Genomic DNA, 21,686 nt, shown 5'->3' with positions numbered 1-21,686 from the left:
AGAGAAGCAAGAGAGAATGCAAGAGAGGCATCAAAGAAAGAGCGTTATGAAGGAGCACTTGCAATGGAGCAAAAGAAGATTGAAATTGAGGAAAGGAAGATGGAAATGGAAATCATGAACAAGGACCTTAGTTCTTTGGATGATGACCAAAAAGAATACTACAGGATGTTACGACGTGATATCATTGACCGACGATCTAAAAGATCGATTTGAGGTCTATGGATTATGTTGTTGTATGAACTATTTGAGGTTTATGTTGTTGTATGAACTATTTGAGATCTATGGATTATGTTGTTGTATGAACTATTTGAGGTCTATGGATTATGTTGTTGTATTTACTATTGAGGTCCATTGATTAATTCATTAAAGTAGTTGCATACATTACCATACATAATATTACACCCCTCCATAATGTAAAAACAGTACATGCTAAATAGATCAAGTCGGCAGGGTAATCTTCTTCGGGACAAAACCTTTCCGACTTAGATCCTAACTCTAACTACATACGACTAGGTAAATTGCACACTACATTGCCCCATAAATTTGCCAGAGATACTCAACCAGGTCATCTTTCAGTTGAGAGTGGACTTGTGCGTTGCGGATGTCAAGATGATTCTGAATGAAGTTCGAGAATTCAGCCGTCTGTGCATGAGAGGGAATAACCTTTTCTCCCATGTTGTCGTAATTGTAGTCTTGTGGACCTTCGTCTCGCTCGTCTTCAACTATCATGTTATGCATGATAACACAAGCTGTGATGATATCATGGAGTACTTCTTCATCCCACAGTCTTGCTGGTCCACGAACAATTGCAAAACGAGCTTGAAGAACTCCAAATGCTCGCTCCACATCCTTCCTATGTGCTTCTTGACATTTTGCAAAATATTTATTCTTCTGCCCTAGTGGAGAGGGTATTGTCTTAACCAATGTTGTCCACTGCGGGTATATGCCATCGGCAAGGTAGTACTCCATTGTATAATTGTTACCATTTACTGTATAATTAACTTATGGAGCTTGCCCTTCTGCTAGCCTTGTGAAGATAGGGGAACGGTGAAGAACATTGATGTCATTAAGAGAGCCTGGTAAACCAAAGAAGGCATGCCAAATCCAAAGATCCTGTGAAGCAACAGCTTCTAGAATGATTGTGGGCTCGCGCACATGGCCAGTATACATACCTTGCCATGAGGAAGGGCAATTTTTCCACCCCCAATGCATGCAATCGATGCTCCCTAGCATTCCAGGGAACCCTCTGCTCTCTCCAATTGCAAGCAATCTAGCAGTATCGGCATCATTTGGAGATCTAAGATACTCATCTCCGAAAACTTCAATAACAGCTCTAACAAATGCTTTCATACTATCTAAAGCAGTACTTTTTCCAATCCGAACGTACTCATATGTAGCATCTGCAGCTACACCATAAGTCAACATTCGAAACACTGCAGTAGCCTTCTGAAGAGATGATAACCCAAGTTTTTCAGCAGCATTTCTTTTCTGCACAAAATAGCTATCGTGTTCCCGCACAGCTTTCACTATGCGAAGAAACAACGGCCGAGGCATTCGAAACCTGTGAGAACAAAGGCAATTAGTTGTACACTAGAGGAACAATAAAAATGCAAATAAAAACCATATATAAGCATTGCATACCTTCGGCGAAAATACGAGGAGCCATAGACAGGATGCTGCGCGAAGTAGTCTTCAAATAATCTACCATGCCCAGCTACCCTATCGCGGTTAATTACCTGACGACCCGGCACAGAACCACCACGGCGTCGAGCATTGAACCGCATGTTTGCGTCCAAAACTATGGCCGCCGTAGCAACCATTAATTCATGGCCGTCATCTTCATACTCCTCCTCCTCCTCCTCCTCTGACGAACTCACGTATTGCCCAAGTGTGCTAGGATGCATTTTGTGAGAAGAGGCTGAGAGATGGGGTAGAGAGTGAATGAACAATGCTTCAGAGATCCACACACATATATATATAGACTAAGAAATATAGCCGTTGGAAAAGATCCGTTCAAAATCTAGCCGTTTGGAAAAGAGCCGTTAAGAAAATAGCTCCACATATTATAGTTTATTTAATAATTGGATATAAATAAAATACAACTATTAAATTTAAATTATAAGCGTTTCAAATACAAAATTTCAATTCAAGTCGTTTGAAATATAGATGTTTGCAAAAACGGTTGAAGGATATGGATAAAATATGGAAGAATGAATTATAGGGGCTGATATTTGAGTAGTCTGCTGGGGAGATGAGAAATTTGGGGAGAGAATTTTGTTTAGGGAATCCCCGTATGGAGATTTGAGAGCTCAAGTTTGAGCAGTCTGCTGGACTTGCTCCGAGGGAGAACGAAAAATCGCTGTATGTTAGGATAAAAGATCGCGGATACTATGGACGACCGTACTAGCTACGTGTATTGAGGCATGTCAGAGAAGCCGCCTCCGGCGAAGCCTGGCTGCCTGAGCCCTGAGCGCAAGTGAGCGACCATACATACTGCCGGTAGACACGCGCAATTTACTCGAAGAATTCCCCGGAATAAACATAAAAGTAAAATACTCAAAATACTTTCCCGAGTCCCGACCAATACCAGCCCCCGTGCTGCGGCGCGCCTCGACATTTTCCGAAACAGTGCTCTTCCCAAAACCCCACGCTTCCTCAGTTCCTCCCCGCCTCGCTCTGCAAGCCGCGAGCCGGGGAGGCAGCAAAACCCTAGCCCCTCTCCGCGCCGTCGCCATGCAGCGGCTTCTGGCGAGCACGATCGTGGCCGCCACGCCGCGTTGGCTCCCCCTCGCCGACTCTATCGTCCGGCGCCGCCGCCCGCGCCGTTCCCCGCTCCCCGTCCTGTGAGCTTCCTTGCTCATTGCCACATATATTTTGTGACCTTCAGTGGTTTGTCGATTTTCTTTTGGTATGGACATTTGCGGAGCATAGGACACTGGCATTGTTGCGGATTTTATAGTGCGGCCACTGGGGGATATGTTTTGTAACTTCCGTGGATATTTTAAATCCACGTTATATCTGGATAAATCTATTTGAAATCCATGAAAACTAACTTTATCACCGTCTCTATCACCTATTCCTTCCTTTCCATATTATATGGCATATGATTTTTTTGTCATAAGTCAATCTTTTTAAAGTTTGACCATGTTTATATTGATAAAAATATAAACACCTATAATGCCAAACAAACACATTATGAAAATATATTTCATGGTTGATCTATTGCTATTGCTGATGTTGATATTTTTCCCTATAAACTTGGTTAATAGGACAAAAATCATATGCAATAAATATGGAAAGGAGGGAATACTAATTAAAGAATGTGCATGTGAGTAGCCGTGTACAGGTTGGGACCATTGGCTTAAAATTTCTATTATTATTGAATGTTTGTACAGAAGTTGAATAAACTCAGTTCCAAAGCTTGTACCCAAGTAGCCTATTGGAATTAAGAAATCACGTTCAAATACTGAAATCATGCACATCCAACCGAAGGTCGAAAAGGGTGTTCCTGTGATATTCACTAAATGCATGCTGATATGCAATTATGACAGGATAATACCATTTTAGTAATCTAACGATACAGATAATGGCACCTGTATTGGTCAGATCAATTTTATCTGAATTAATAAACAGATGGATACATGAAATGGAGTGATCAAAGGATTTGTTGCATATACATTGTTGCACCTTGTACCTGAGCATAACGACATGGAAGATTTAAGTGCTTGGACTTGCTTTTTGACCAAAGTTGGATATAAGCTGGCCTATTTAGACTGCTTTCTTAATCTGGATAACTGTGTTTACTCCAGGCTATTCCACAGATCATTGTACAAACCAAGGAAGGTTTCACGAGGCATTACAATGGTGTCTAATAAGGTGAACAAACAGGGAGATCTCTGCAATGAAGGCATGCTGTCACATATTATGTGGTGGAAAGAGGTGCTTGCAAAAAGTTGGCTTCTCTGGTTCTGTGGTGTTTCTTACTTCCGTGTTCCAATTCTGATGCTTATGTTATGTTATTGTTGTTTTACTATTTAACGTTTCCAGAAAATGGAGAGCTGCAGGAAACCATCATCTGTGCAGTTGACTCAGAGACTTGTGTACTCTAATATATTAGGGTTGGATCCAACTTTAAGGAATGGAAGGTGAATCAAATGCTTGACATAATTATGCAATGGTCCTATCTCATATGGCCAAACAAGTTGTGATTCTTTTTCTAAAAAAAGATACATCATTGTTGTTTGAGGTTAACAAGATATTTAGACTGCATCCCAACTGTGGATCCTTTAGTCCTTTTATTTCATTTGTTTGTAATACAATTATGTACTTATGTTCATATTTTTCCTAAGGCCTAGTTATTGGAAACACGCAACGGCAGTCATCGTAGAACTTCTATAACCTAAGCCTTCTATCCCTAGCAAGTTGGGGCAGGCTCATGGTAGAATTTCTGTGTCAAAATTTTATTTTATTTTTCAGACCAACCTACCTGGCTAGCTCTGTGAAGTTTACTGTGATTTGTGTCAACTTCTTAAATTACCACCTTCCTTTCATGGTATTTTTCTTTCTTTCCATTATATTTAGCTTTCTCTTGCTTATACCATTTTTGTTTCGGTGACATCAGGTTCGTTTTCTTGGTATTTGCTTTGTTACAACGTTGCCAACTTGACATGATTCCTTGCAGCTTAAAAGATGGAACCCTGAACATGGAGATGTTACAATTTAAATCAAAGTTTCCACGTGAGGTCCTACTTTGCAGAGTATGTTATTATTCTATCCTGCTATTAAAGTTGTATACTTCATTTTTATGGGGGAAATGCAGAACTATATGTTGAAGTGCACCGCCCACTTTTCCTCATTAGCTAGTTATCGAGTGAATTGGTTTGTGCATGCGAACAATATGATACCATAGTCGAAAGGTCCTGTGCGCAATACCTGGCTGATGCTGTGTTAAAAAGAAGTGGCCCTTTTTGTGTCGCGAGGGAGCATGTTGAAGTGTATTGCACACCTTCCCTCAATAGCACTTTTTGCTGGCCTGTTAACTTCATAATCAGAATCGCTTGAGAGGGAAAACAATGTTGAAAGTTCAAAACCCTATGTTTATATCTTCAAATCTCTATGATATTGGCATGTGATGACATGCTTTTAAATTTATCATAAATCTTTGTAATCACATCTGTCATGGATGTTCAGTTTGTAAGGGATGATGCATAAAACATAAACGTTCTAGTTGTTCTGTAGTTTAGTAATGTGGATTGGACCACTGGTTTAACCAGGAAAATGTGGACCTGATGCCTGGTTAAGTCTGGTTTTGTTCGAGCACTGTCACGCATGCGAACCAATCTTAACCGTTGAATAATCGTATCACGGTTTTGCCCAAAATCGGGTGCTAGTTGTACCAAACACACTCTTTCCTTTGCGAAAAATATTTTGCATTCTCTAGGATTCCGAATTTGAAACTTCAAGTAATCATGCTGACCACCTACGCCCTATATGACCAACCGGGCCTCCGTGGTTTTCCTCTTTTCAAGGAGAAATAAGCCTACATAACCTTAATTTATCTCTATGATACTGCAAGAAGTGACTATCTTGTATATGTAATCCATTGGTCCGATTGCCGAATCAACCTATCTGGTTTAAAACTATGTGTGTTTCAGCAATTGTCCCTCCATCTTGATTCTTACTTTTACCCAACTGGATTCACTCTCACCACTTTTATGAAAAATGGTATTCAGATATTTAATATTTTTTCTCCATTATTTCCTGACTCTCTTCCAACAACCAAGCATAGAAACTCATCTAAGCTCATTGCCTGTTTAGGGAATTTGATGTTTTCTTTGTTCAGGTAGGAGATTTCTATGAAGCCATTGGGTTTGATGCCTGCATTCTTGTAGAGCATGCAGGCCTAAATCCTTTTGGGGGCTTGCGTTCTGACAGTATTCCAAAAGCTGGATGTCCAATCATGGTATGCTGTTACATAAAATTGTTGACGCTATGTGGTTAGGATATCTTTAAAGGACTATCACACTGAGCTGCTTAGAGAATGATCAAACTATTGTATCAGTATGAAAAAAAAAGGATCATGAAGTTGTCAGAGAACATGAAACATTAATTTTTCTAGAATTGAGCAGATCTTTTTACCTACTATTTATATTGAGTCATTTATATTTCTGAAGAGTCAGTATATCAGTACTTCAGTATAGCTTCTCAGAGAATCATCACATATCAGTATGCTAATGAGTATGATGAAAGATTTAGAGAATATGCAACATTAATTTTTCTAGAGTGAGCAGATCTTGTTACATTCTATTTGTTGTTTTGAAGTTTCAGTACATCGGTATCGATCATTTGACATTTACTGCTGCTACTTTTGCATGTGTGATTGAAGTTTAGTGTAATAACCAGTATCATGTAAGCCATCTCATTTCCCTTTTTTTTGCTGAGGTAAACATTCTGAACATGGATAACTCACATCTTAAATTCTTCACATGTATCTCCTCGATCTAAGATTTTTTATGCGTATCAATATGGCTCATATCTCGTTTGAATGAAAGGGTTATATCTATGTCTACTCCTGAACCTATGAGATATGCAGAGATTTGAAATTATGGTTAATATTCAATTCATATGTTTTCTTAAGAATCTTATGCCAGAAGAGCAAGTTGCCTTGCAGAATTTGTGGTCAACATTCAGTTAATATGGGTCATGCTTAGCTCATATCTTTCTGCTCTATACAAAATAGACATAGTATAATGTGAGCACTGAGCAATTTCTCTTGCAGAATTTGCGGCAAACATTGGATGATTTGACTCGGTCTGGTTATTCTGTGGTAAGATTTCAACTCATTACTAATTTGCTTGATTGATACATTGGATTCACTGAAACAAGTTGTAGCCATAAGTTCACTGAATATAGGAATTTGGATGTAACTATAAGGTCTAAAACTTGGCATCTTGAATAATGCATAAATTCAGTGAACCACAAGAATGACATAATGCTTATTAGGAGTTGTATTGGGTAGTCGGTCTGTATGAAGCCTAAATGGGGGTAAGATTGATGCCTGTAAAACAGATAAAGGATGTTATGGGCATCTGTTCAGGTGATTTACTGATGTCCACATGGTAGAATCTTGTGCTGTGCTTTTCTATTGGTTGGATTTATTTGCATCCCTAAACTGATCAGGAGGACTGAAAATTCTGGTTCGATGAACAAAGTGAGCTTGTACATGAATAACTCATGCATTATGCATCAAGTAAGAATGTGTTCCTTTTCTTATTTTCTTTGTTCCGTGGAACTTGATGATAATGTCAGTCAAGTGTGTGTCTTGTGTCTGATGTAACTCTCGAGCAGTACCATACCATGCTGTGTAAGTTGTAACCTTCAACAATATGTTGCAGATTTTAACCTTTGGTATTCTTATCACTTTGGGCATTTGTGGTTGTATTTACCCGCTCAATTTCTTGGCGCTAACCTTTTTTTTTCATGGTGTCATACATTATCGTTGTCTTTTACTTTTTCTTTGCAGTGCATAGTTGAGGAAATTCAAGGCCCAACTCAAGCCCGTGCTCGGAAAGGTCGATTTATCTCTGGGTAATTGCATAATGATTTAATATATTGTAGAATTTTTGCTAAGAACTTACTTAATAGTGAGCTGCAGTTGCTCTTTGAGAAGTTTATTATTTTACATGTTGATTGCCTCTTCGATGCATTTATTCAAGAGCCAACTTCAATTTTATTCTTCTATAGTTACCAGTGAGATATATTTTAGGGAAATTTATAACAATGTCACAAGTCGACTTTGGGATTATAAGCGTGCCATTCCTCTGCTGCTATTTATGAAAATGCCATTCCTCTGTTAGTTTTTCTTTTGTTTTGCCATGTTGCGGCGTTACTGTTCGGTCAAAGGCTGTTAACCAACCTGGGTAAGCTGAGTGAGGTGAAAAGCCTGAAATACCCTTGGTAGCTTTCTATAAAGAGCAGCAGTTCCTGGGTTTGGGCGTAAGAGCCTAATGAAGTGTGTTGTATCGGATTTTTTGCTTCTTTCATGTTTTCTTTTTGTTGGCGTATCAATGATGAGTGCGACTGGTGTGTGTGCATTGATCCAGATGACAAACCAAAGCTGAAGAGAGCACTTGAGGGATTCCTGCTGCACCCAGCGCTTTGCCTGAGTTGATTTTTATCGGGGATGGGAGAGCATGGGCTGGAGAGATGGAACCAGTAGGGGATTGAATCGATAATGGGATAGTGACATAGAATCGGGAGGAGATAGAACTATGCTGGGGATTTTGTATAAGGGGATTGTGAATTATGGAGCAGAGCATCCTAAAGTGAGAGAGCGGAGAGGTGGGACATGCGTGTTATTGGCTGTGAAATAGGAGCATTTTGAGAACAAAAATAGCCCAGGTCAGCCAACAGCCTTTGACCAGTTGACCACACCGCATGGCGAAAAGAAAAGAAACTAACAAAGGATGGGGGAGCGAAAGGAAGTCGGGGGAGGGGGGAAAGAACGACTTGCGAGCGTGGCAGTCAAAGTGGTCAAACCACTTTCCCACAGTGAAACAGGCAGAGGGGGGATAGGGATGTCCGGTTTCAATAGTTCAGGGTGTTTTTTGAACTTTCTGATAAGTTCAGGGGGGGGGGGGTAAAATGGACTTAGTTTTCTTTTCATAAATAGGTGAAAAGCAATGGCACACTTACAGTTCCAGAGTCAACTAGTGGCATTGTTATAAATTTCCCTATTGTCTGTTGCCATCCTCACACTTACATTGTTCGCCAAAATGTCTTCTCACAACTTCTCTAACATTTGATGTTACACGAACATTTATGTATTGCTTTCTAATATAGTGATATGCTGTAGTGTTTATCGCCATGTATATGCTTCTTCTTGCAATGTTACTGGCTGTTGGGATCTAATAGTTGGCACCACTCGTCGCTTTTTACAATATTATTCTAGTTGAGTATGTTTCTTCTTGCAATTGTACTGTGGCTGGGATGGGATCTAATAGTAGGGACTACCATGTTAATTTGATGGTTTGGTAATTACTTTAGTTCATCATCTAAACTTTTACCTTTTATTACAGCCATGCGCATCCTGGCAGTCCTTATGTATTTGGTCTTGCTGAAGTAGATCATGATCTTGAGTTTCCTGACCCAATGCCTGTAGTTGGTATGTTGTATTTCGAGATTTCAATTCCATAACTCCAGTTAAGTATATTTTTGTGCTTTCTGTTTTACTGTATCTAGATTGCCAATCTGCTGGCGATATGTTTGTTTCATAAAGTTCAATTGATCAGCTCGGTTTACTTTATGTTCTTAAGTTTGATAGTAAATGACATCATGCACGAAACTTGGTAGATGAATTTTCAAGTTAAATGATATGAATGTTGAAAAATGTCTCAGTTATTACACTTTTATCTTGAAATGGTACTCTTCGAGTAGTACCACTTCCTTCAATACATAGTTCATATGTTTGTTTTAGATCATTAGATGAGAGTTTTGGTCGAAGTTGTGATATACAAACTTACAATATTCAAGCTCTTTGTTTGTCCGTGAGCTGTTATGGGATTATTCATGCTTTGAAGTCTTCATTTTTTTTAATGAAAGCTCTTTGTTTTTCTGTGAACTGTTATCTGATTATGTATTAAATATTTTTTGTCATTTCATGTGTGTTCTTGACTTTTGCATTCCCCATTAAATATTGAATTCCACGAGACACTTGTTCCTGCATTGAAGTATTATACATTTGATGTTCCCACTTATCAGGGATTTCACGCTCTGCAAAAGGCTATTGCTTGATTTCTGTGCTAGAGACGATGAAAACTTATTCAGCTGAGGAGGGCCTAACAGAAGAAGCTGTAGTGACTAAGCTGCGCATATGCCGTTATCATCATCTATACCTTCACAGTTCTTTGAGGAATAATTCTTCAGGTTTGGATTTATATTCCAGAGCAAATTGTTTCTCTCATATTTTTATCACGTTTGATCTGGGTACAACTTTTCTGCTGTTACCATTATCCTTTTATTTTAGAATATATCACAGATAAAACTTAGAAATTCAAAGTTACTAGATAAACTTGGATGTATTCAGAACGTTTAATTTTTTACGTTTCAGACACATTTGTACTGTGAATGTCGACCATATACTTTTTATATGATAATGATATTGTTTTTTGTGGAGGTATAGTTGATATGTATTATTAGGGGTGAGAATTATGATGTAGTCGGTATCTCTGTATGATTTTTGAGCTACCTGTTTGTGTAAGATATTCCTGCCATTTACTCATGGTGCAGGGACATCACGCTGGGGGGAATTCGGAGAGGGAGGACTCTTGTGGGGAGAGTGCAGTGGAAAGTGTTTTGAATGGTTTGATGGTTCTCCTATTGAGGAACTTTTATGCAAGGTATGTTCTTTTTATTGACATTGTTAGAATCCGGAGGCTGTGCTTGCTTGGTTCCTTGGTAGATCCTTGTACAACTTCGATTTGTAACAGACATGTCATTACTGAAAGTGCACAGTCATCGTGCATCATTTTTCTGTATAATCCATATTTTGAGATGACGTGTTGTATTGTGCCATCAGCTGTTCTATATTCTTCCCAATAAGCTTCAGGTATTGGTTCATATTTTTTTAAACTAAAAGATTTATTTTGTCAAGGTAAGGGAGATATATGGGCTGGATGAGAAAACTAATTTCCGCAATGTCACTGTCTCATTGGAAGGGAGGCCTCAACCTTTATATCTTGGAACTGCTACTCAAATTGGTATGCAGAAGCTTATTGGGTATTATCGATCTTTCTTAAGAGTTTTCTGAAGTGAGGGAATCTTGTTTCTGAAATTCATATGCTATGATAGGAGTGATACAAACGGAGGGAATTCCCAGTTTACTAAAAATGCTACTCCCTCCAAACTATGGCGGGCTTCCATCAATGTAAGTCTTTATATTTGTTAGATTAACAGCACAAAAATAGTGCTTGTTGCACACATCTACAACAATTTACTTGATGTTTCAATCTTGCTTTATTTATGTCTATTCGGTCATCTATTAGTTAATAATAGTTCTACTTATGCATCGATTTCTTCCCATGCTAGTCCTCGAGATATCTCACAACACAGTTTATTGACCTGTACGACTTTGCATGCCTATATTTGTTCTGAACTAAAGTAGCACATGATTGACCTAACAAAAACTACTTACAGTTGGCTAATTTACTAAAGCAAGAAATAGTTATTTGTTCTATATACGCCCTATATATGCATAAATATGTGAGCAAACGTCCCACAAAGCACTAGTACCATGAGCACATAATACCATCTGCTAGTCCTACCAGGTTAATCTCTCCAGAGTAGGCATGTAACTGAATTTTGTTAAGTACTACCTCCAGTTTAATCTACTCACGACTTTAGCAAGCAAGTTAGGTCTTGAAATACTCCCCTCAAAAATCTTAGCTTATAGGTCTAAACAGCTTCTTCCGGCTGATCAAATGACAACTCACTTTATTGGAATGGCTTCATTTGATGGCAATGGAGCGGGGTTAGATGGGCAGACCACATCCAGATCCATGCCCATATCCATCTCCCAGTTCATTGCCCGCCCGCAAAAGTATCCATGGGGCACAATTCATATCCATATCCGCTTGATATCCGGGTATCCATGGAGCAGTAAAAATGGTCACCGTGAGATTGTGTGCTTGCCATAGCCGTGGGGGGCCTGGGGGCGATGATCAACGATGCAATGTGTAAGAAGGCAGCCTTTTAAGTAACTAACTGGATGGCAACCTTTTGGGAATTAATTAGACGCGTGGAGTGGGTCGGCAGAGTTAGGGTTCGGATTTGGAAAGGGTTGCAACCTTTTATATGACTAATAATGGACTCACATGTTAGCATGTTATTTAATTCATTAATTAACTGGATATTCATGGAGCAACTTGAGTATCCATGCCCGCTACACAAGTTCGCAGGTACCGGCCCCCGAGAATGCATGGAGCAAAATGATGCTCCATACCCGCACTCCATGGACATAATATCCGTGGATATCCGGTTCCAGTGTTGCATTGCCATCTGGCTAATTAGTAGGGACTAGTGAGGCATCAGGCATGTTGGGGCATGGACTGTTTCTTTGTTTTGTGAAACAGCTAAAATGATACCCCCTCCGTTTCATTTTGTAAAACACATGTGCATCCCATGTTTGGCCAACAAATCAGCAATTAGAGCAGTATAAAATGTGGGTTATATGACACAGGTGATATTGTTGGAGAATGTATTTGCATAAGATCCAATGATATCACTTCTTTTGTCATGTAACCCACATTTCTTGGCCTAAGTAATACTTGAATCTTAGATGCAAGGGTGCCTTACAAGTTACAATCTTACATAAAGAAACTGAGGGAGTGCTATTTCCAAATGGAAGTAATAATCTCTTCCGTAATCCTACCAGCAATATTGCTTGTGAAGTTAAAGTGGTGAGCCACTGACTATGGTGGTAGACGTCATTGAAGAATTGCTAAATATAGTACTTTGCAACTGCTCTTTACTGAAACTGTATCACTTTCTGTAGGAATTACCGAAATTGTATCGCTATGCTATGCATTATGTTGTAGGCTGTAGCACAAGGGGCTGCATTTATATGAGATCTTGACACTTGACAGTTACTTTTTGAATATTATCATTTGTAGGTATATCAGAGATCTTCTTCTTAATCCTCCATCTTTTGATGTCGCGTCTGCAATTCAGGGTAAAAATCTGTTCATAGGGAAACCATGACCGTTTCATGATGGATTCAGATTTTGCACTTCTCTGGAGCTGAAACTTTGAGTTCACCATGGAGATAATATTTATTTGATGGGGTTTTCTTCAGCGCTTCTCTTAAACAAAAGTTGGCGAACCTTGAAGCAAAAGTTGTTAGAAATAAGTAGGGTTAATTTGTATTAAGTGGCATGAATTAGTTTGATTTCACAGTACCTTTATAATGCTTAAAGGCGGCCCTATCGACCCTACAAAACTTGTGATCAATTACCATTAGCCATATCAACCTGTGTGCTTCTTCTTGCCCTCTTGGTGATTTCAGCATGGACACAACTATGCTCTTATAAGAATACTTCATCCTTTCACACGTCTGGATCCATGTTTCCTTCAAGAAATCACAACTGACAGCGTGAATTAGCCCTTGGGAGGCAACATGGATGCTGGTGTTTGCATTTGGCCTTCACCCCGTCAATGCTTCTGCTTCTTTGCTGCGCAGCCATGGGAGCTAATAGGATATTCTTCAGCTGATATGCCTCCTGGTGGCTGCATTGGTATTAGGTTCACTAGGATCTGATCCACCGCTAGCAATTCTGGTCTTGCTGTTGTTGCTGGCAGCAATTCAAGCATGTAAGGAGTAGGTGGCTGCATCGATGTGGCAAACCACCACGACTCAAAATTGGTCTGCCCCCCAAAGCTTAATGTTCTGCATTCCTGATTTCATAGGTTTACACTGGGCATTGCTTATTATTCGTGCTAGACATGTGCAATGCTTTTAACTCAACTTGAAAACTTGTTTCTAGACCTCCATGGTGACCCCTGCCAATCTTACTGTTGCAGAGGCTTGCAGGCTTATGGGCAGCATAACTTGTTCGATTCCTGAATTTACTTGCATACCATCAGCGAAGGTTCCTTCTTAACATTTTAGAGTACATATGGCAACAAATGCGCTGTTGGTTATCCATTATGTTGTTTCCTTTTATGCATGTTCATGCCAGAGGAGTGAATTTGACGTTTCATAAAATAGAACTTAGCAGTTATTTACTATAGTGCAATGCAACTCTTGGTGTCTTGGTCTGATGTAACTTGTTACTTCTGTAGAGTAGTTAATTGGCCAAATTTGTGTGTTGTACTCGTTGGTATTACAAATAAATTTGAGGATTCTTAACTCCTTTATCTTTTACCGGGAGACTGTAGGGAAGGCTCCCTTGAAGTATAATGAAATAAAATGCATCAAATTTGTATTTGTAGGAGTGATGGAACAAAATTTAAGATAGATTTTGAAAAATATCTGGGAACATCTCTTTGTAGCCTGATCTCTGCTTAAAAATACTATTAAAAAACATATAAAACAAAACTATCCAGGCTGTATCTCTGTCACTAACTGGCCACTGTCTCTATATATCATTTAGGGCATCTCCAATGTTGGTTGTTACTAATTTTCTTCTCTCTTCTTCAATATGTTTTTTTCTTTTCTTATTCTCTTCTCTTTTTGATGGACCTACATGTCATCCTTTTTATTTCTTGGTAACCGTGTAGAGGCTGTTACTTCTTCAAGTAACCACTACTTTTTTATTATATTTATGTATTCTCCGCATAGGACTAGTACTTCTTGGTACCCGTGTAGTAACCATTACTAGGGATGCCCTTAGTATCAAATATAAAGACATGATTTGTGGTAGGATATATCGTAGAATTTTAGTTATTGGTCGTTGGCATGATTGTTATTTGGGCTTCTTGTTTCTATTTTGATAATTTTATAGTTCTAGTTAGCTGGTGTTCATTAAGTTATATATTATCTCATTATTCTAATCTATTCCATTTTGTCATTTTCATATCCATGCTTGCTTTGTGGCAGCTTTTCACTTGTTGTACATCAGCTCATTTGTTTGCCTTATATTTATCTGCCAAACTTGATTTTGCAGCTTGTGAAATTACTCGAGTCAAAAGAGGTTAATCACATTGAATTTTGTAGAATAAAGAATGTCCTTGATGACATTATATTAATGAATGGAAACACTGAGCTTTCTGCTATCATGGACAAATTGCTCGAACCTGCTTCGGTGGTTACTGGTTTGAAAGTTGATGCTGATATACTAGTAAGTGTTGTTTCTAGTTGTATGGAAGTCAGGATATCACACATAATGCAGTATTGTCAATTCTCTAAAGCATTGTCTGCAGGTCTTGTTCAATAGAGCTGCAGATGATAATATTTCATGTATTCTATAATTTCTAGACAGTTTATTAACTCTACAAGTATCTCTTTCTGTATTGTCAATCATCTTTGACCTCTTTCCGTCATTGATCTGGAGCATCTCTTCTTACCTTTTCGCAGATTAGAGAATGTAGCCTTATCTCACAACGTATAGGTGAAGTCATCTCTTTAGGTGGGGAAAGCGATCAGGCAATAACTTCATCGGAATATATTCCCAAGGAGTTCTTTAATGATATGGAGTCATCTTGGAAGGGGCGTGTGAAAAGGGTTCATGCTGAAGAAGAGTTCACAAATGTCGATGTAGCTGCTGAAGCATTATCAACCGCGGTATGTTTCAAGTAATGTATTTCTATATGGAAGTATGCTATATGGAAAAAAAACGAGTAGAAAATATTCCCATTATCCTCAAGGTCATGTACATTTATAAGTTATTACTTATCTTTATGGAAATGTTGTAGTTAGTTCATTTACCAGAAACATCAGAATTATGACACATCTAAGTACTGTAGCTGTTGTCTTCAAAATGGGATATGATGCTGTGATATATCATATATGAAGAAGACAACACCAGACTTCCACTTTTGCATTTCCTTTGATCTCATATTTGGTTTGGGTTATACTAACACACATATCAATCTTTTCAGGTAACTGAAGATTTTCTGCCAATTATTGTAAGAGTTAAATCTGTGATATCTTCACATGGAGGTTCTAAAGGGGAAATCTCTTATGCAAAAGAACACGAAGCTGTTTGGTTTAAAGGGAAGCGATTCACACCAAATGTCTGGGCGAACACACCTGGTGAACAACAGATAAAACAACTAAAGCCTGCGATTGATTCAAAAGGTAGAAAAGTTGGGGAGGAATGGTTTACAACAATCAAAGTTGAGAATGCTTTAGCCAGGTACTGACCCATGATAGCCACTTGCTGACCTTGCAATTGTCACTTAATAAAGGCTTCACTGCTCTGGCAGCCACGCTCGATTGCTGGTCTTAAACATCCTACAATGAGCTCAGCATCAGAAGTGAAACCTTGCAGTAGTCATCGGGAATGCTACTCCACGTTAATGGAATATTTATATGCTGAAAATGTTGCATTTGTCAATTACTTCTATGCACCCGCCATTATGTTTAACTGTACTGATTTATTTGAACAATAGTAGAAGCATCCTAAGATAGGATAGTTTTAGTACTCCCTCTTTTATAAATATCGATATGGATACCAATATTTGCAACTTTACACTGATATTACTAGACCTATGATGAAATGAATTTTATACAATGTATATTTAATTTAACATAGTTTCATCAAAATAGATGGTCAAAGTGTTAGGTAGTGCGTTCTTGTCCTTGAATGGGCAATTACAGTAGTAAAACACTCCAGTCACGGTAAAATTTACCGATATCATTCTAATATTGCTTTTCAGGTATCATGAAGCTTGTGATAGTGCAAAAGGCAAAGTTCTTGAGCTGTTGAGAGGTCTTTCAAGTGAATTGCAGGACAAGATTAATATACTTGTCTTCTGCTCGACGCTGCTCATCATAGCAAAAGCACTTTTTGGTCATGTTAGGTGATTACTTTTGGCCTTGCTTCTAGCAGCATCTATTATATCATACTTTTGGCCTTGCTTCTTGCATACACTGATAGAGTTCATCGATACTTGACCAACAGTCAATCTTTGGTACCAATGTACCTCCAACAATTTTTTTATTGGTTACTATCAAGGGCTGGTAAAGTGTCATTCGGGTTGACTCTTACAACCAAAAAAAAAATATATACTAGATATAAATCTGTCGACTCCCCCCTTTGTCAAAGTCAAATAACATGGTACTCCCTCCGATCAATAATAAGTTGTACTAAATCAGCGACACTTATTATGGATCGGAGGGAGTAATAGTTAAACTGGTCACTACTGTTGCATGAATTCCTGACATGGTATCATGACTGGCAGCAGCCAAAATTTCCAGTTTCCTGGTTAACTTGTTGTCGTGACACTGACATGAAACTTGGATATAAGGTGTGCATCTTTTTGTGGTATGCAGTTTAGATATCTGCTCGAACCTATTGACACATATCGGCTAGAGACATCTGCATTGAATTGGCTAATCTTTAACACCTTTGCAGTATGTATAAGAGAATTCTCCAGAGCCTTAATATTATCAATTATGTTGCTCATAATTGCTGTCTCGGCAATCTATCTATGCACAGTGATCTAATGTCATCATTTTTTCTGGGATCTTGAGCAGCGAGGGTCTTAGAAGGGGTTGGGTGCTTCCTGCCATATCTCCCCTATCTAAGGTACTAATATTTTCTTTGTACCATATCAGTCTATTTTGAGTCGAGACAATGATCTCCACAAAAGTAGGTGAATTAGGATATACTGCTTCTTTTTTCTTAGCTTAGATTGAACCTCTATAAGTCGCTTACATTTGTTGCCCTAGTTGTGTTTTACACAATTTTTTCTTCATTCCATGGGAGAATTCTGATTTAAGCACTCATGTTCTATTTTTCATGCATGCATATATGCTAGCCCAGTTGGAACACTCTTTTATCTTGCATGTTAATCGGTGTTGTCACTGCACTCTGCATGACATGCTGACCTAGACGACAATTCGACATGGCACAAATATAGCAGATAGATTGGAAATCAGAAGAATGGTGGCCAACAACCCCATTGAAGCCCAGGGCTCTTATCCCACGATGAAACATAATAATGTGTAACTTCTCTCTGTGGGATATCTGCATCTAGGATTCAGCATTCATTAACCAAAACAAGTAATTCTAACAGTAAATATGCAGTTTGAGTATAAGAAAACATGTATGCATGATGAGAGCTTCAAGTATTTGCACTAGTTAGAGTTTGGAAGCTAACTAATTACTAGGTGGTCCAATATCCTGTGTGTTTTCCTTATGTGTGTTAATTGAGCTATAAAACAATCCATGAGCATGCTATGCAAACAACCGACCAATACCAGAATCATAATCTTGAAAGTAAAAAATGATTAGATGTGGAGTACCTGATCTCCTCTTGCAAAGTTGTAAGCAAGGAATCATCCTATTATTGTTTTGGTACAACACAAATAACAGGGACACAGAAGAGTGAGTGGAACCAGGGCGTTATGTACCACAAATTGAACAGTGCACTGAAAGACTGTACCTTTAGCTCGTGCAACTTGTTTATTTAGTGCAAAAACATGTTCTTTAGCTGGATTTTGGTGTCCAAATTTGTGTTATGGTATTGCGGCATTGTTATTCTCTGGTACAAAATGGTAATATTTAATCTTGATGTAAAGTTTTGATGAAAAAGAGCAACATAAGTTGGACGAATACCATCCTTTTTGTATATCTTCCAGCTGACATGTACCTTTCTGATAAACATAAGTGTTTCAATTTCATTTCTGTACCACTTACACATTTGCTAGTTCTTACTACTCCCTCCGACTTTGTACTAAATCAGCGACACTTGTTATGGATCGGTGTATACTAAATGTGGAATGTACATTTGCAGGACTATAGTACTGAAGAAGGCTCAAGTGAAATGGATTTATTGAGACTCTTTCCTTACTGGCTTGACAGTAATCAAGGGAATGCAATACTGAATGATGTCAATATGCACTCTTTGTTTATTCTGACTGGCCCAAATGGTGGAGGTAAATCCAGTATGTTGCGATCAGTCTGTGCAGCTGCATTGCTTGGAATATGTGGTCTGATGGTGCCAGCTGCTTCAGCTGTCATCCCACACTTTGATTCCATCATGCTGCATATGAAGGCCTATGATAGCCCAGCTGATGGGAAAAGTTCGTTTCAGGTGTCAATCTTGTAGCTTTGCATATTTCTTTTTCATAGAATATGTGGGCTCTATTCTCAAAAGAACACATGTGCTATCACTAATGTCCAGATTTTTTTTCATGATGGAATATAATCGGGTAAAAGTTCATTTGTTGATGATATTTCTGTTGAAAACAAATCACCTTAGTTATTTAATTTCAGTATCGAGCTTTCTTACCCTCTCACATGACAAAATTGACATGCTAGAATCTATGTATGAATGTACAAGAGCCCGGAGAACAAAGCAATCACATTATGCGTGTGTCATGATAAATGGTCTGGGCAATCAAATCCTAACAGCTGACTTGCTTTTTCCACCAATTTGCTGTACTTCATTAAGCATGCTATTCACTCGTGTTACATATGTTATGCTGAACTAGGTTTGACTTAGTTTTGACATTTTCTTACTAGAGCATGAATTTAGTTGCTGTAGCAGTGTACTAGACTATTTGTATTTGGTTCTCCATGCATATAATATTGTTTATTTCCCCATCATAGATTTTTTGGTGGGGTCATTGATATGCAGATTAAACTTTCTGACGTCCATGGCAAATACTTATTTTGACACTATTTTCTTTTCAGATTGAAATGTCAGAGATCCGATCTTTAGTCAGCCGTGCTACTGGTAGGAGTCTTGTTCTCATTGATGAAATATGTAGGGGCACAGAAACTGCAAAAGGAACTTGTATAGCTGGTAGCATCATCGAAAGGCTCGACGATGTTGGCTGCCTAGGCATCATATCAACCCATTTGCATGGCATTTTTGACTTGCCTCTGTCACTCGGCAATACTGATTTCAAAGCTATGGGAACAGAAGTTGTCAATGGGTGCATTCAGCCAACATGGAGATTAATGGATGGTATCTGTAGAGAAAGCCTTGCTTTTCAAACAGCAAGGAAGGAAGGTATGCCTGACTTGATAATTAAAAGAGCAGAGGAGCTATACAGTACTATGGGCAGAAGCAAGACGTCATCAACAGTCCACCATGGTCCATCCGTTGCTAAGTCTAAAGCAAGTGGATTGGTTGATATGCCTGATGGTCTGGGAAATGGATTAGAACTTCCATCTGGTGCTTTTGCACTGCTGCGAAAGGATGTCGAAATAATTGTGACCGCAATATGCAAGGATAAATTGTTGGATCTCTACAACAAAAGAAGCATCTCAGAGCTGGTTGAGGTGGTTTGTGTTACTGTAGGTGCTAGGGAGCAACCGCCACCTTCAACTGTTGGCAGGTCCAGCATCTACATAGTTATCAGGCGTGACAACAAGCTCTATGTTGGACAGGTATTTCGTCGATTATACAATTCCATTCTTCCATTTCTTTGTCCGGGGTGCATGAAATGTTGACTCCATCCACTATGCAATGCAGACGGATGATCTTGTTGGCCGTCTTGCTGTTCATAGATCCAAGGAAGGTATGCAGGGTGCCACAATATTATATATCGTGGTTCCTGGCAAGAGCGTTGCGTGCCAGCTGGAGACACTTCTCATAAACCAGCTTCCCTCGAAAGGTTTTAAGCTCACGAACAAGGCAGATGGCAAGCATCGGAACTTCGGCATGTCTGTTATCTCTGGAGAAGCCATTGCTGCACACTGAACCGATCCGCTTTTGGATTTTAGTAGGAGGCAGGAGCTAACTCGTACCATGTCCGCCCCAATTTTGTCCGATTGGTAGCAGTGCCGGCCATCTATGTTCATAGTAGGGGTAGCTTTTGTTCCATGTGTAAGGAATTACTGCGCAATCCAAATATGTGATTAGCTTCGTAGCGGTGCAATTTGAGACCTTGACTCAGCATTACAGCCCGTTGCAGTTCTGTACTGCATCAGACAGATGCTCCCTTGGCTGGTTCGTGGCCAGAGACAGGGTCACGCCCTCTTGCGTCTCTGGTCATCTTCCAATGCGCTAGTTCAGCTCTACGTGAACCACTCCGTACTATATCCTGTCCAAAATATAATGCACATAATTTTATGCGCAATCAGTATTACAAAATTTTGACCACTGCTATGTGATGAAATATATAATTTTTAACTAATTTTATAAACATACATAAGTTAAAATTATAGTCAAGGCTATAGAATGTTGTCTACATGTAAAATTATGTGCCTTATATTTTGGAAAGGAAAGAGTATCCTGGACCTTGGTTCTTTACAAAATGAAGCATGCCAACTAGAGGCTTTAAGTAGGGTGGATATTTAGCTCAAAACTCGTGAGTTAAATGAGCAACTTGGTACTCATTCGACTCGGCTTGAACTCAGAACATAATGATTTGAGCCAAGTTTAGGTTTGAACTAGTTAACTGTAACGAGTTTAACGAGCCGGGTAATGAGTTATCGTTAGACTCATTACCATGATTTATAAAATCATGTATTGGACATTAGAGTGTTGGACTATTAATCTTATGAAATTGGAATCTGTAATTGTATGATTATGGTTAAATGATTTGTGTTGTGCATTCAAATATGTTTATTTTTACATCATGCTATCTTACGTATATGTATAAATACAATATATGCTGAGATAGTCAAATTTATAGAGCGCACACGTCGCATGGTGTTACCGAGTTTAACGAGCTAACTCGTGAGTTACACGAGTCAAGCCAAGTTTTTTTTTTGAACTCGTTAACATAACGAGCCGAGTCGAGCTTGCTCGGCTCGTTATCCAGACTCGTAAGGCAGTCAGGCAGATGATGAGCATCATAACTTCGGTATATATGTTGTTGCATAGAGACAGTTGCTATACGTTGACAGGGCCGGTCCTGAGATTTCCGGGGCCTAGGGCCAAACTTAAACTCGAGGCTTTTACGCAGACATCATAAAAATAGTAATGAATATACGGATGGAAGATATACCGTCACTAACACTCAAATCTATCCAAAAGTAGTACACGTATCAAATAATTCATGCATATTA

The 21,686-nt window shown here is 38.9% G+C and overlaps 2 protein-coding genes across 5 annotated transcripts; one reads left to right on the top strand and one right to left on the bottom strand.

Moving 5' to 3' along the window:
• Positions 1–443: 443 nt before the first annotated feature.
• Positions 444–16,361, bottom strand: LOC112269446. Its single transcript, XM_024456205.1, has 3 exons — positions 15,881–16,361; positions 1,642–1,918; positions 444–1,561 (listed from the first exon to the last, which is right to left on the bottom strand). Exons 2-3 carry the CDS (start codon positions 1,902–1,904, stop codon positions 1,003–1,005), a joined length of 822 nt encoding a protein of 273 aa, XP_024311973.1. The 5' UTR covers positions 1,905–1,918; positions 15,881–16,361; the 3' UTR covers positions 444–1,002.
• On the top strand, positions 2,603–20,712 carry MSH1 (DNA mismatch repair protein MSH1, mitochondrial). Of its 4 annotated transcripts, none has more exons than XM_003581354.4 (22): positions 2,603–2,843; positions 3,810–3,939; positions 4,048–4,145; positions 4,682–4,757; positions 5,843–5,962; positions 6,779–6,826; positions 7,523–7,587; positions 9,078–9,163; positions 9,760–9,924; positions 10,288–10,397; positions 10,652–10,757; positions 10,849–10,924; positions 12,669–12,727; positions 13,576–13,643; positions 14,661–14,834; positions 15,071–15,277; positions 15,595–15,851; positions 16,375–16,518; positions 17,195–17,246; positions 18,457–18,756; positions 19,359–20,060; positions 20,146–20,712. In XM_003581354.4, the coding sequence occupies exons 1-22, from the start codon at positions 2,734–2,736 to the stop codon at positions 20,371–20,373; spliced, it is 3,381 nt and encodes a 1,126-aa protein (XP_003581402.1). In that variant the 5' UTR covers positions 2,603–2,733; the 3' UTR covers positions 20,374–20,712. The 4 variants fall into 4 exon arrangements, with proteins under 4 accessions (XP_003581402.1, XP_024311971.1, XP_010240108.1 ...); XM_024456203.1 differs by having other exon boundaries at positions 2,605–2,843; positions 3,822–3,939; positions 20,146–20,373; XM_010241806.2 differs by lacking the exons at positions 2,603–2,843; positions 3,810–3,939 and adding an exon at positions 4,477–4,552 and having other exon boundaries at positions 20,146–20,373.
• The last annotated feature ends 974 nt before the right edge of the window (positions 20,713–21,686 follow it).

This window comes from Brachypodium distachyon, chromosome 5 (assembly GCF_000005505.3).
Source record: "Brachypodium distachyon strain Bd21 chromosome 5, Brachypodium_distachyon_v3.0, whole genome shotgun sequence".
NCBI classification, from domain to species: Eukaryota; Viridiplantae; Streptophyta; class Magnoliopsida; order Poales; family Poaceae; genus Brachypodium; species Brachypodium distachyon.
This window is presented reverse-complemented; position numbering and strand designations above follow the sequence as displayed.